Below are 15,355 nucleotides of genomic sequence, written 5' to 3' on the forward strand. Positions count from 1 at the left end.
CTGCATGGTTTACCCTGGTATAAACCTGGAGGGGGGGAGAGCAGCTTTTCCCAGCTGAGGTTATGGTCCCTGCCACTGTCCTAGCTCACAGGCCCTCTCTGGGCTGCCCTAACTTGACCTTCTCATCTCTTGTGCCTCAGGATCTGGTGAAGGAACGATTGCCATGAGCGAGGGGGAGGAACTGAGTCTGATGGAAGAGGACAAAGGTGACGGCTGGACGCGTGTTCGGAAGAGCAAGGGGGCAGAGGGCTACGTGCCCACATCCTATGTTCAAATCCATCTAAAATAGATGACGTAAACAAGACACAATTGGTTGCCCAGGTCCACAGGGGAAGAATGGATCACAGCAGAGGTGCTGGTATTGTAACTTTGTTATAGGAATTTAAAGCCATTGTCTCAGCTCACACTTTCAGTGCTGGCCACCCACAGTATAAGAGACAGGTGACAACTCTACGAGCTCCGAGCATCTGATCTCTGAGGCCTCCTGCCCCTGCATGGCAGCTCTCTGCTTCTGGCCTCTGATACCTCCTGACCCACCATGACAGCTCTCTGCTTCTGGCCTCGGAGGTCCCCCCTGTCCGGTGTGTCTGCTTCTGGCCTCGGAGGTCCCCCCTGTCCTGGTGTGTCTGCTTCTGGCCTCGGAGGTCCCCCCTGTCCTGGTGTGTCTGCTTCTGGCCTCGGAGGTCCCCCCTGTCCTGGTGTGTCTGCTTCTGGCCTCGGAGGTCCCCCCTGTCCTGGTGTGTCTGCTTCTGGCCTCGGAGGTCCCCCCTGTCCTGGTGTGTCTGCTTCTGGCCTCGGAGGTCCCCCCTGTCCTGGTGTGTCTGCTTCTGGCCTCGGAGGTCCCCCCTGTCCTGGTGTGTCTGCTTCTGGCCTCGGAGGTCCCCCCTGTCCTGGTGTGTCTGCTTCTGGCCTCGGAGGTCCCCCCTGTCCTGGTGTGTCTGCTTCTGGCCTCGGAGGTCCCCCCTGTCCTGGTGTGTCTGCTTCTGGCCTCGGAGGTCCCCCCTGTCCTGGTGTGTCTGCTTCTGGCCTCGGAGGTCCCCCCTGTCCTGGTGTATCTGCTTCTGGCCTCGGAGGTCCCCCCTGTCCTGGTGTGTCTGCTTCTGGCCTCGGAGGTCCCCCCTGTCCTGGTGTGTCTGCTTCTGGCCTTGGAGGTCCCCTGTCCTGGTGTGACAGCTCTCTGCTTCTAGCCTGGGAAGTGTGAGTGCTTCGTCCTTTTGGGGGGGGAGAGGGGGGTTTCTGACAGTGTGGCGAGCTGATATATCTGGTAACAGACACCTCCAAGTCTCTAATTTAGTGAGGGATGCGATGGAACGTGAAAGGTGAAATTGAGGGAGCGGGTGGCCTGTTTGTGTCTGTCTGATGTGATGCAGGATGAGGTTACTGACGTAAGGAACTGGAAGTAGGTTTTGCTGCTTTAGGGCACCAGCGGTTCTGTGCTGCTTCTCCGCTGGACAGGATTCGGGGTTAGAGGGGAGGTGCATGCCCTGAGCCATCGGTAATTACCAGGGAGATGGTTGTGCTGTCAGCTTTCAGATGGGAGGGCCGCTCTCTCTTCCTTAATAGTGAAGGGGCCACCCCCACCCTCCCTAACTGCTCTGTCAGAGTGGGGGAGTGAGATCAGGTCACATCTAAGAGCTGGGGACCTCTGAGCAGAGGGGGAGGTAGAAGCATCTCTGAGGGCAGTAGCCCTGGGGAAGGACGAGGCAGGCGGCCTGGCTCTGTTTGTTCTCTCCTCAGCTCTGGAAGCTTTGCTGCGTTTGGTTTCTGTCTCCACCACGTGCACTTTATGAAATGCAAGGAGGGACATAGTTCCTAAAGGAACGTACATCCACTTGCAAGATTCACCAGCAAACACAGTCTTGTGCCAGTGAATTGTATTATGAATTAATTATTTAACGTGTTAGTTTTTCTAATGGTGACCAGTACCTTAGCACTGTGGTGTTCCTTCTCCCTGAAATGTGTACAAATTGTCCTGCATTTCTGTGTCTGTGCTGGATCCTGGCTCTCAGGATCCCCATGCTCAGCCCCTGCAGTGTGTGATTATAGAAATCAACTTGTTCACCAGCCTGTGCCTTTATACACTGTGGAAAGATCTGTATTTTCTGCCTTGATGATAAATTTATAAATGATACAAAGCTGGCTCAGATGTTGACTGTGAGCTTTTTTCCGGAGCAGTGGTTTTCAGCCTTTTTTTCTGTCGGGACACACCTGACAGATGGTTCTCACACGCATGACACGCTGAACACATGATTATCACGGGGCTAAATGTAAACTCTGTATCTCAGGAACCCCCTCAACCCCCAACAATGAGTACAGAACAGAACTAGGACATTTCTGTTCAATTTACCATACAAAAAAGATATTTCTGGTGTCATCTCAGTAACAGCAACAAACACTCTTCTACTAGACCCCTCCTTATGAAAAAAACAAAACAAAAAACCAGTAATTTACCAGCAATGTGTGTCCTGTTGACAAAACACAACAAATTAGATTGCTAGTAAAATACTTCACCTCGGTCACAGACACAGAATTGACCTTCACCAAGCACAGAGAGACTGCAAATTACAAATATGGAGAGACAAACTGGAATGGAAACAAAAAATAGCCACTCTGCATGCAATGCAAAACAGAAGAAATGGAAACAGAAATATAGCACCTAACAGACTCCCAGGATCTGCAATAATGCACACAGAGTAATGCGCAAAAAGTTAAACCTGCATTATGGAACTCAAACAATCCTATCTATGAAAGGGCAGCACTGCAAATATTACACCAGGCCCTAAACCCCAATACACCTCCTATCAGGAAAGCAGAACAAGCTGCTATAGATCCCCACACAGAAAGCACAAGCTTGCAGAATACCCTAACCTGGGTCACAGACGCAGAACACGGAAAGACCCTCACCCAATACAGAATACAGTGACCATCAAGTTAATGTTTTTGTGTTTCAATGCATACACTCAGTCTGGCTTCTTGCTGTTTCCAGTTCAGTTTTTGTCTCCACATTTCTATTTATACATTTCTCAAGTAAATATAAAATAATTCTAAAACTAGAATAATAAATATAATTAATGTTTCAAAACAACTGATAAATACAATAACATCCAATCATTAAAAACTTCCAAAATTATTAAAAATTCTCTAAACAAAATATTTCAAACAGCAGATACATCACATAATACCCAATACTAAAAATGGCAGTCAATCAAGAAAGATAAACTTAAAAAGCCACCTTTACTTACCCTCTCCAGCAGCTCTCCTGCTCCTCTTTACCATGCAGGCCAAAAGCAGTCACCAGAAGGAGCAGTAACTGCTGAAGCTCTCATGAGGCTTTTGTAACTGCTGAAGCCTCATGAGAGGCTTCTAAGAAAACTAAAAAGTCAAGGGATAGGTGGCGATGTCCTTTCATGGATTGCAAACTGGTTAAAAGACAGGAAACAGAGAGTAGGATTAAATGGTCAATTTTCTCAGTGGAAAAGGGTAAACAGTGGAGTGCCTCAGGGATCTGTACTTGGACCAGTGCTTTTCAATATATTTATAAATGATCTGGAAAGGAATACGATGAGTGAGGTTATCAAATTTGCAGATGATACAAAATTGTTCAGAGTAGTTAAATCACAAGCAGACTGTGATACATCACAGGAGGACCTTGCAAGACTGGAAGATTGGGCATCCAAATGGCAGATGAAATTTAATGTGGATAAGTGCAAGGTGTTGCATATAGGGAAAAATAACCCTTGCTGTAGTTACACATTGTTAGGTTCCATATTAGGAGCTACCACCCAGGAAAGAGATCTACAGCGTCATAGTGGATAATACTTTAAAATCCGTCGGCTCAGTGTGCTGCAGCAGTCAAAAAAGCAAACAGAATGTTAGGAATTATTAGGAAGGGAATGGTTAATAAAACGGAAAATGTCATAATGCCTCTGTATCGCTCCATGGTGAGACCGCACCTTGAATACTGTACAATTCTGGTTGCCGCATCTCAAAAAAGATATAGTTGCAATGCAGAAGGTACAGAGAAGGGCAACAAAATGATAAAGGGAATGGAACAGCTCCCCTATGAGGAAAGGCTGAAGAGGTGAGGGCTGTTTGGGGGGATATGATAAGTCTTGAACGGGTAGATGTGACTCTGTTATTTACACTTTCGAATAATAGAAGGACTAGGGGGCATTCCATGAAGTTAGCATGGGGCACATTTAAGACTAATTGGAGAAAATTCTTTTTCACTCAACGCACAATAAAGCTCTGGAATTTGTTGCCAGAGGATGTGCTTAGTGCAGTTAGTGTAGCTGGGTTCAAAAAAGGTTTGGATAAGTTCTTGGAGGAGAAGTCCATTAACGGCTATTAATGAAGTTTACTTAGGGAATAGCCACTGCTATTAATTGCATCAGTAGCATGGGATCTTCTTAGTGTTTGGGTAATTGCCAGGTTCTTGTGGCCTGGATTGGCCACTGTTGGAAACAGGATGCTGGGCTTGATGGACCCTTGGTCTGACCCAGCATGGCATGTTCTTATGTCCTCAGTCCTCTTCCTTAGAGCCTTCAACCAGGTGCACACACACACACACCTGATCAGTCTGTCTCTCTCTCACACACACCTGATCAGTCTGTCTCTCTCTCTCTCTGACACATCTGACCAGTCTTGCGTGCGCTCTCTCTCACACACACCTGACCAGACTCGCTTTCTCTCACACACTAGTCACTTCCCTAGCCCTGCAATGGTAAATAGGTAGCATTCAGCTGTTTGTCTGTGCTGTGATCATCGTGGCCTAGAGCAGTCAGCTGAGAATGAGGCCATGGGGATTTCCTGTGATGCACCTGTTTGGGAAATCCCAAGCCTTCCAGTCACCCTCCTTACACCCTGCACACACCCAGGCATGCCAGTCACCCTCCTCCATACACACAGGCAGAGCCCAGGCATGCCAGTCACCCTCCTCCATACACGCAGGCAGAGCCCAGGCATGCCAGTCACCCTCCTCCATACACGCAGGCAGAGCCCAGGCATGCCAGTCACCCTCCTCCATACACGCAGGCAATGCCCAGGCATGCCAGTCACCCTCCTCCATACACGCAGGCAATGCCCAGGCATGCCAGTCACCCTCCTCCATACACGCAGGCAGAGCCCAGGCATGCCAGTCACCCTCCTCCATACACGCAGGCAGAGCCCAGGCATGCCAGTCACCCTCCTCCATACACGCAGGCAGAGCCCAGGCATGCCAGTCACCCTCCTCCATGCACGCAGGCAATGCCCAGGCATGCCAGTCACCCTCCTCCATGCACACAGGCAGAGCCCAGGCATGCCAGTCACCCTCCTCCATACACACAGGCAGAGCCCAGGCATGCCAGTCACCCTCCTCCATACACACAGGCAGAGCCCAGGCATGCCAGTCACCCTCCTCCATACACACAGGCAATGCCCAGGCATGCCAGTCACCCTCCTCCATACACACAGGCAGAGCCCAGGCATGCCAGTCACCCTCCTCCATACACACAGGCAGAGCCCAGGCATGCCAGTCACCCTCCTCCATACACACAGGCAGAGCCCAGGCATGCCAGTCACCCTCCTCCATACACACAGGCAGAGCCCAGGCATGCCAGTCACCCTCCTCCATACACACAGGCAGAGCCCAGGCATGCCAGTCACCCTCCTCCATACACACAGGCAATGCCCAGGCATGCCAGTCACCCTCCTCCATGCACACAGGCAATGCCCAGGCATGCCAGTCACCCTCCTCCATGCACACAGGCAGAGCCCAGGCATGCCAGTCACCCTCCTCCATGCACACAGGCAGAGCCCAGGCATGCCAGTCACCCTCCTCCATGCACACAGGCAGAGCCCAGGCATGCCAGTCACCCTCCATGCACACAGGCAGAGCCCAGGCATGCCAGTCACCCTCCTCCATGCACACAGGCAGAGCCCAGGCATGCCAGTCACCCTCCTCCATACACACAGGCAGAGCCCAGGCATGCCAGTCACCCTCCTCCATACACACAGGCAGAGCCCAGGCATGCCAGTCACCCTCCTCCATACACACAGGCAGAGCCCAGGCATGCCAGTCACCCTCCTCCATACACACAGGCAGAGCCCAGGCATGCCAGTCACCCTCCTCCATACACACAGGCAGAGCCCAGGCATGCCAGTCACCCTCCTCCATACACACAGGCAGAGCCCAGGCATGCCAGTCACCCTCCTCCATACACACAGGCAATGCCCAGGCATGCCAGTCACCCTCCTCCATGCACACAGGCAATGCCCAGGCATGCCAGTCACCCTCCTCCATGCACACAGGCAGAGCCCAGGCATGCCAGTCACCCTCCTCCATGCACACAGGCAGAGCCCAGGCATGCCAGTCACCCTCCTCCATGCACACAGGCAATGCCCAGGCATGCCAGTCACCCTCCTCCATACACACAGGCAATGCCCAGGCCTGCCAGTCACCCTCCTCCATACACACAGGCAATGCGTGTAGGGGGAGGTGAGGAACGTGACTGACATCCGTGGATACGGAGGGTGTCTGGCATCCTTGGGCACTGCCTATGGAGGGGGGTGAGGAGCATTGCCTGTGTGAATAGGGGTGGGGGTGGAGCTCGTGGGGGCAGGGAGATCTGTTAAGGAGAAATATTGCACACTGGCCTCCTTTTTGTATAAAGGTCCATTTCTGGCTGTCACCTTTACTAATAGGAGAATGTGGGCACGAGGTCAATTAATTGTCTTTAGTAGCCAGGGGCAGGTCCCCAGCTGACTGATCTCATTAACTACCATATTTACAGAGACAGTAAAATGAAATCGCATCCAAGCAAAGGTGAAATAATGTTCCAAATCTGCAGCCAGGCTAAGCCCCGCCCCTCCACCCATCTAAGGGGAGCCTGCCCAGGCTCGCGCCCTTCCCATGGGATCCTGCACCAGGGACGGTGGGGCAGTCTTCAGGAATTGTGTGGACGCTCCAGCACTGCTTGAGAAGGTCGACGCGCCACGGTTTTCTCCGGCTCCAGTTTCTGGGAAAGCACTGTTAAGACTTGGTTGAATTTTTTATATCTCTCATTCTGTGCTGCCTCTGCACCTTTACTGCCCCAGAACAGCCGTAGGGCAAACTCCGTGCGAAAAGCCTCAAGCAACTGGGGGCTGGGTTCAAAACCTGTGGAAGGAAAAATAGGTGTGAGTTAACCATAAAGAGAGGCCCACAGCCACCTCTGTGCCACTGGAAGCTCGGGAGCACTACTTGGTGCTGCTGACTGGGAGAAAATCTTCATCAGCACCATCACATGGAGCTTTGCCACCCAAGAATTAAAAAATTGTTTTCCAAAGTTTCAGGTGCATTGGTTTGAGAGCAGAAGCCTTTCTGTGCGCTCAGCCTGCCCGTAGACACGAGGGCATTGGTGTGAGTGCCGAAGCCTTTCTGTGCGCTCAGCCTGCCCGTAGACACGAGGGCATTGGTGTGAGTGCTGAAGCCTGGCTGTGCACTCAGCCTGCCCGTAGACACGAGGGCATTTTATTTATTATTATTTTATTTAAAGTTTTTTCTATACCGTCGTTAAGCGGGTGCCATCACAACGGTTCACAATAGTTTCATAAAAAAAAATATTATTTGGTGAGTGTTATAAGTCATGTCCAGTTTCCTCTTACTCGGTTATGAGATATCGTACTACTTTATCCTAAACTATTCTCTTTTTAAACAACAAAGAACCAAAATAAAGTAATGAGATGCACACACTTAAAGAAACAAGGTGTGTGAGCTAGGCTGACTGCAACCAACATTTCCCTGTTTTCTGCTCTCAGTTCTCTTTGTGGTATACTTGCTTAAATAGCCATGTTTTAAAACTTTTTTTTGAAGGTTTTGATGTTACTTTGTAGTCTGATTTCTAATGGCATATTGTTCCATATTGTGGGTCCTGCTAGAGATAGGGCCCTATCCCTTACCTGTGTTAGTCTGGCTGTCTTTACTGAGGGAATAGTTAGCAGTGCTTTGTTTGCTGATCTCAGATTTCTGTGGCGGATATGTACGTGGTGGGCTGTGTTCAGCCACTCTGCTTTTTCGTCGTGTATTAATTTATGGATGGTGCATAAAGTCTTGAATTGTATTCTTTGTTCAATGGGTAACCAGTGTAGTTCTATTAAGGGTTCGGTGATAAGGTCTCTTTTGCTTTTTCCAGTTAAAATTCTTGCTGCTGGGTTTTGAAGTATCTGTAGTGGTCTTATTATGGTGTATGGTAGGCCCAGTAGTAGGGCGTTACAGTAGTCAGTACTGGCAAAGATTAAGGCTTGTAATACTGAGTGGAAGTTGGTGGGTGGCAGTAGTGGTTTTAGTCTTCTCAGAGTCATAAGTTTGGCATATCCTTCTCTTACTTTGAGATACATGTTGTTTCATAATTCTGAATAGATTATCACTCCTAGGTTTCGTACTTTCTCTGCTAGTTGTATTTTTTGGTTGGTTTTTTAGTGTAACTGGGTTCTGAATTATCGTTAAGTTTTTTCGTTCTAGATGTAAGAATTCGGTTTTCTCTACGTTGATCACTAGTTCCATTTGGTTTTAGTGCTGAAGCCTTTCTGTGCGCTCAGCCTGCCCGTAGACACGAGGGCATTGGTGTGAGTGCCGAAGCCTTTCTGTGCGCTCAGCCTGCCCGTAGACACGAGGGCATTGGTGTGAGTGCCGAAGCCTTTCTGTGCGCTCAGCCTGCCCGTAGACACGAGGGCATTGGTGTGAGTGCCGAAGCCTTTCTGTGCGCTCAGCCTGCCCGTAGACAAGAGGGCATTGGTGTGAGTGCCGAAGCCTTTCTGTGCCCTCAGCCTGCCCGTAGACACGAGGGCATTGGTTTTAGTGCTGAAGCCTTTCTGTGCGCTCAGCCTGCCCGTAGACACGAGGGCATTGGTGTGAGAGCTGAAGCCTTTCTGTGCCCTCAGCCTGCCCGTAGACACGAGGGCATTGGTGTGAGTGCCGAAGCCTTTCTGTGCGCTCAGCCTGCCCGTAGACACGAGGGCATTGGTGTGAGTGCCGAAGCCTTTCTGTGCCCTCAGCCTGCCCGTAGACACGAGGGCATTGGTGTGAGTGCCGAAGCCTTTCTGTGCCCTCAGCCTGCCCGTAGACACGAGGGCATTGGTTTTAGTGCTGAAGCCTTTCTGTGCGCTCAGCCTGCCCGTAGACACGAGGGCATTGGTGTGAGTGCCGAAGCCTTTCTGTGCCCTCAGCCTGCCCGTAGACACGAGGGCATTGGTTTAGTGCTGAAGCCTTTCTGTGCGCTCAGCCTGCCCGTAGACACGAGGGCATTGGTGTGAGTGCCGAAGCCTTTCTGTGCCCTCAGCCTGCCCGTAGACACGAGGGCATTGGTTTTAGTGCTGAAGCCTTTCTGTGCGCTCAGCCTGCCCGTAGACACGAGGGCGTTGGTGTGAGTGCCGAAGCCTTTCTGTGCCCTCAGCCTGCCCCTAGACATGAGGGCGTTGGTGTGAGTGCCGAAGCCTTTCTGTGGGCTCAGCCTGCCCGTAGACACGAGGGCATTGGTGTGAGTGCCGAAGCCTTTCTGTGCGCTCAGCCTGCCCGTAGACACGAGGGCATTGGTGTGAGTGCCGAAGCCTTTCTGTGCGCTCAGCCTGCCCGTAGACACGAGGGCATTGATTAGATTGCATTGTTATAATTTGATTTATGGTTTAGTAAGTACATATTTCATGTCACTTACATTAACAATTTGAGATACATGAGCTGTGACATTACAGGTGTTACTAGCAGGTCAGAGCACTAGGTAGGATGACATCATAGCTAATGGCTGTGCCTTAGGGAACAGCAAGATTGCAAGAAGTGGTTTTTTTAGAAACAGGAACATCTTTATTAGGAGCCAACCTGTGGCTCTTTGTGGGTGGAGGTAATGTCCATCTCTGAGTTGAAGTTTAGGTTTCACCTGAGAGTTTAGCCTCTGCGTTCCTCTGGTAGACTCTGGCGTTCCCTGCGATGGATCGGGCAGACTCCAGGACGCTCAGCAGGAGGTCGCAGCTCTCCTCCGTGTGATCCCACAGCTCTGTCCCTTCCATAACACGGATCAGAGGGAGGATGTGAGGTACCACAAAGCTTTCCATAGGCACAGAGGTGTTTCCTGCAAAATGAGCAGCTCACAGCTTAATTTCAGAAAAGAGAGCCTTGGCATACAGGCAGCAGGGGATGACAAGATTTTGGGAGAGGGATTTAGGAGAGAGGGCATCAGAAAGATTTGCAAGAGGAGGTGTGGGTGAGGCACAACAGAAAAGAGGAGGGGATGGTGGGGGTAACAGGGAAGCTGAAGAAGGCTTTGGTGGAGGGGGGAGCTGCAGGGCAATCTGGTAGGGTGGGAGAGCTGCAAGAGATGTGGTGGACGGAGGATGTTGCAGGGGGAAGCAGTGGAGGGTGTGATGCAGGAGGATGCGGTGAAGGGTTTGATGCTGCAGGGGGATGTGGTGGAGGAGGAAGTGGTGGAGGGTGGGATGTGGTGGAGGAGGAAGCTGTACAAGGCTTTGGTGGAGGGGGGAGCTGCAGGTTATGTGGTGCAGTGGGAGAGCTGCAAGAGATGTGGTGGATGGAGGATGTTGCAGGGGAATGTGGTGGAGGGGGGATGTGTTGGACTGGAGGAACTTCAGAGAGATGTAGTGGAGGGGGAGGATACCAACCTTCATTTAAGGCTTTCATGAATGGTTTTAGCTGCTTCTGAAAGGTGATGGCGCTCTCCGTGTGATGCTGGCGAAGAGCTGTCCACGTCTGGTCGAGTCGCACAATCTGGAACAATTATTATTATTATTATTGATTCAATTTGATTCAGTACCCTTTGATTACATTATCATCCCCGAGGCAAGTTCAGAACGTAAGCAGTGCCATGCCGGGTCACACCCAGGACCCATCGAGCCCCTCATCCCGTACATAAGAACATAAGAAGTGCCATGCCGGGTCACACCCAGGACCCATCGAGCCCCTCATCCCGTACATAAGAACATAAGAAGTGCCGGGTCACACCCAGGACCCATCGAGCCCCTCATCCCGTACATAAGAACATAAGAGGTGCCGGGTCACACCCAGGACCCATCGAGCCCCTCATCCCGTACATAAGAACATAAGAAGTGCCGGGTCACACCCAGGACCCATCGAGCCCCTCATCCCGTACATAAGAACATAAGAAGTGCCGGGTCACACCCAGGACCCATCGAGCCCCTCATCCCGTACATAAGAACATGAGAAGTGCCGGGTCACACCCAGGACCCATCGAGCCCCTCATCCTGTACATAAGAACATAAGAAGTGCCATGCCGGGTCACACCCAGGACCCATCGAGCCCCTCATCCTGTACATAAGAACATAAGAAGTGCCGGGTCACACCCAGGACCCATCGAGCCCCTCATCCCGTACATAAGAACATGAGAAGTGCCGGGTCACACCCAGGACCCATCGAGCCCCTCATCCTGTACATAAGAACATAAGAAGTGCCATGCCGGGTCACACCCAGGACCCATCGAGCCCCTCATCCTGTACATAAGAACATAAGAAGTGCCGGGTCACACCCAGGACCCATCGAGCCCCTCATCCCGTACATAAGAACATAAGAGGTGCTGGGTCACACCCAGGACCCATCGAGCCCCTCATCCCGTACATAAGAACATAAGAAGTGCCGGGTCACACCCAGGACCCATCGAGCCCCTCATCCTGTACATAAGAACATAAGAAGTGCCGTGCCGGGTCACACCCAGGACCCATCGAGCCCCTCATCCCGTACATAAGAACATAAGAAGTGCCGGGTCACACCCAGGACCCATCGAGCCCCTCATCCTGTACATAAGAACATAAGAAGTGCCGGGTCACACCCAGGACCCATCGAGCCCCTCATCCCGTACATAAGAACATAAGAGGTGCCGGGTCACACCCAGGACCCATCGAGCCCCTCATCCCGTACATAAGAACATAAGAAGTGCCGGGTCACACCCAGGACCCATCGAGCCCCTCATTCTGTACATAAGAACATAAGAAGTGCCGGGTCACACCCAGGACCCATCGAGCCCCTCATCCCGTACATAAGAACATAAGAAGTGCCGGGTCACACCCAGGACCCATCGAGCCCCTCATCCCGTACATAAGAACATAAGAAGTGCCGGGTCACACCCAGGACCCATCGAGCCCCTCATCCTGTACATAAGAACATAAGAGGTGCCGGGTCACACCCAGGACCCATCGAGCCCCTCATCCCGTACATAAGAACATAAGAAGTGCCGGGTCACACCCAGGACCCATCGAGCCCCTCATTCTGTACATAAGAACATAAGAAGTGCCGGGTCACACCCAGGACCCATCGAGCCCCTCATCCTGTACATAAGAACATAAGAAGTGCCGGGTCACACCCAGGACCCATCGAGTCCCTCATCCTGTACATAAGGACATAAGTGCCGGGTCACACCCAGGACCCATCGAGCCCCTCATCCCGTTCATAAGAACATAGTGCCGGGTCACACCCAGGACCCATCGAGTCCCTCATCCCGTACATAAGAACATAAGAAGTGCCGGGTCACACCCAGGACCCATCGAGCCCCTCATCCCGTACATAAGAACATAAGAAGTGCCGGGTCACACCCAGGACCCATCGAGCCCCTCATCCTGTACATAAGAACATAAGAAGTGCCGGGTCACACCCAGGACCCATCGAGCCCCTCATCCTGTACATAAGAAGTGCCGGGTCACACCCAGGACCCATCGAGCCCCTCATCCTGTACATAAGAAGTGCCGGGTCACACCCAGGACCCATCGAGCCCCTCGTCCCGTACATAAGAACATAAGAAGTGCCGGGTCACACCCAGGACCCATCGAGCCCCTCATCCCGTACATAAGAAGTCAGACCAGTGGTCTATTGAGGCCATTCCAATTCATTTGGAAGTACCCGGCAGATCTTAAGGGGAAAATGACATCACTGTTTCTAACTCTGGGTGTTGACAGTAAGTGCCCACTTCTGCAGTTCTTGGGAGCTGTCGAATTCATTGGAGTTGTTAGATTGGTGGATAAGGAGATGCGGGGGGCCTGCAGCTGCCGTAACTTGTGGAAATGGAGCTCTAGTTTGAGGTTTCTGCCTGCTGCTGCTGCTGCTGGAATGATGATCAGGAGAGCACGGGCTGATAAATGTCTTTACCTGTGGGAACTCCAGGGCCTGCATCACTGCAGAGAAAGCAAAGAGGTCTCCAGCTGAGGCTTTCAGCTCCACTGCCAGCTGGATGATTTTGTGCAGTGTAGCTGCTCGCTCTGCCACCGTACCAGAGCAGCCCAGTATATCCACCACAATCCCCAAAGCAATCAAGTGATGCCTGCAAGGGTAATGCATTAGAGATTTAGGTACATTTTCTCTCTCTTAATCACAAGAAACAGCGGATTATGCTATGAGAGGTTGCCTCTCTATGACAATCATGCAGCGCCCCACCCTCTCACTCTCATACAGTCACATGCCCTCCAGGAATGCTGCATGCATGCTCTGCCCTCCCCTAAAACAATGGATGGGCCCCACCTCTCCAGTAGGTCTTTCCTCAACTGATGTCCATGTGGTAAGGTGATCAATTCCAGGCCAGAGCCAACTCCCATCATCCTCTGCTGCTCCAGAGAGACTCCGCAGATCCTAATGACCTGCTCCAAAGACATTTGGTTAATGATAAGCAAAGAAAAGCAACCCATATACAAAGCCAATTACAGCTCCCCTAACCCTGCAGGAAGGTCAGGTTGCCTCAGGATACAGAAGACCTTTTACAGATAGTTCCAATTGTATTGTTGTTAAGTTTGTGTGGCAGATCCTCTCAGACCCATGAGTTTGGGGGACCCGCCTGACCTCCCCAAGACTTGCCAAAAGTCCCTGCGGTCTAGCGGGGGTCCAGGAGCCATCTCCTGCACTCGGGCCGTTGGCTGCCATTGGTCGGCCCCTGTCACATGGTAGGAGCACAAGATGGTGCCGGCCGTCCATTGCTCCTACCATGTGACAGGGGCTGACCAATGGCACCGGTAGCCCGTGTGACATAGTAAGGGCAAAGGCTATCTGCACCATTTTGAATACAAGCAGCCGACAGCGTGAGTGCAGTAGATGGCTCCCGGACCCCCGCTGGACCACCAGGGTGTTTTGGTAAGTCTTGAGGGGCTTAGGAGGGTGGGGGGTTGTAGTTAATTAAATTTTAGCTGGGAAACAAATAAGAATGGAACGCATGAACGGATCAGGGTCCCCCCTTGCTGAATGCAATGTATCTGCCCCCTCACGAATACGAATACCAAAGGTAATGTATGTGGTCTCTCTGCACATCCCTACCTGACAGTCTATATGCAGGATGGGAAGAGCAGTAGTGAATGTGGGGTGGGGTGGGGTAGAGGGTACTGTGTGCATGTTGTACAGGGGACAGCTGGTTTCATACCTGACAGTCTATCTGCAGGATGGGAAGAGCTGTAGTGAATGTGGGGTGGGGTAGAGGGTACTGTGTGCATGTTGTACAGGGGACAGCTGGTTTCATACCTGACAGTCTATCTGCAGGATGGGAAGAGCAGTAGTGAATGTGGTGTGGGGTAGAGGATACTGTGTGCATGTTGTACAGGGGAGAGCTGGTTCCTTACCTGACAGTCTATCTGCAGGATGGGAAGAGCTGTAGTGAATGTGGGATGGGATATAGGACACTGTGTGCATGTTGTACAGGTGACAGCTGGTTTCTTACCTGACAGTCTATCTGCAGGATGGGAAGAGCAGTAGTGAATGTGAGGTGGGGTAGAGGGTACTGTGTGCATGTTGTACAGGGGACAGCTGGTTTCATACCTGACAGTCTATCTGCAGGATGGGAAGAGCTGTAGTGAATGTGGGGTGGGGTAGAGGGTACTGTGTGCATGTTGTACAGGGGACAGCTGGTTTCATACCTGACAGTCTATCTGCAGGATGGGAAGAGCTGTAGTGAATGTGGGGTGGGGTAGAGGGTACTGTGTGCATGTTGTACAGGGGACAGCTGATTTCTTACCTGACAGTCTATCTGCAGGATGGGAAGAGCTGTAGTGAATGTGGGATGGGATATAGGACACTGTGTGCATGTTGTACAGGTGACAGCTGGTTTCTTACCTGACAGTCTATCTGCAGGATGGGAAGAGCAGTAGTGAATGTGAGGTGGGGTAGAGGGTACTGTGTGCATGTTGTACAGGGGACAGCTGGTTTCATACCTGACAGTCTATCTGCAGGATGGGAAGAGCTGTAGTGAATGTGGGGTGGGGTAGAGGGTACTGTGTGCATGTTGTACAGGGGACAGCTGATTTCTTACCTGACAGTCTATCTGCAGGATGGGAAGAGCTGTAGTGAATGTGGGGTGGGGTAGAGGGTACTGTGTGCATGTTGTACAGGGGACAGCTGGTGTCTTAC

At 51.5% G+C, this 15,355-nt stretch overlaps 2 protein-coding genes across 5 annotated transcripts in view; one reads left to right on the forward strand and one right to left on the reverse strand.

Annotated features, from left to right (window-relative positions):
* Positions 1–2,140, forward strand: part of LOC115080415 (cdc42-interacting protein 4-like) — a 194,496-nt gene extending 192,356 nt beyond the window's left edge. The window contains 1 exon segment of the mRNA XM_029584556.1: positions 141–2,140. Coding sequence (XP_029440416.1) covers positions 141–289 — 149 coding nt within the window. The 3' untranslated portion in view covers positions 290–2,140.
* A 4,755-nt stretch (positions 2,141–6,895) lies between these two features.
* Positions 6,896–15,355, reverse strand: part of LOC115080694 (breast cancer anti-estrogen resistance protein 3-like) — a 32,763-nt gene continuing 24,303 nt past the window's right edge. For all 4 annotated transcript variants that reach the window (XM_029585052.1, XM_029585050.1, XM_029585053.1 and 1 more), the window contains 5 exons: positions 13,490–13,605; positions 13,121–13,292; positions 10,630–10,735; positions 9,891–10,082; positions 6,896–7,138 (listed from right to left, as the gene is read on the reverse strand). In XM_029585052.1, the coding sequence (XP_029440912.1) occupies positions 6,927–7,138; positions 9,891–10,082; positions 10,630–10,735; positions 13,121–13,292; positions 13,490–13,605 (798 nt within the window). In that variant the 3' untranslated portion in view covers positions 6,896–6,926. The remainder of the gene's footprint in view (positions 7,139–9,890; positions 10,083–10,629; positions 10,736–13,120; positions 13,293–13,489; positions 13,606–15,355) is intronic.

Source organism: Rhinatrema bivittatum, chromosome 19 (assembly GCF_901001135.1).
Source record: "Rhinatrema bivittatum chromosome 19, aRhiBiv1.1, whole genome shotgun sequence".
NCBI classification, from domain to species: domain Eukaryota; kingdom Metazoa; phylum Chordata; class Amphibia; order Gymnophiona; family Rhinatrematidae; genus Rhinatrema; species Rhinatrema bivittatum.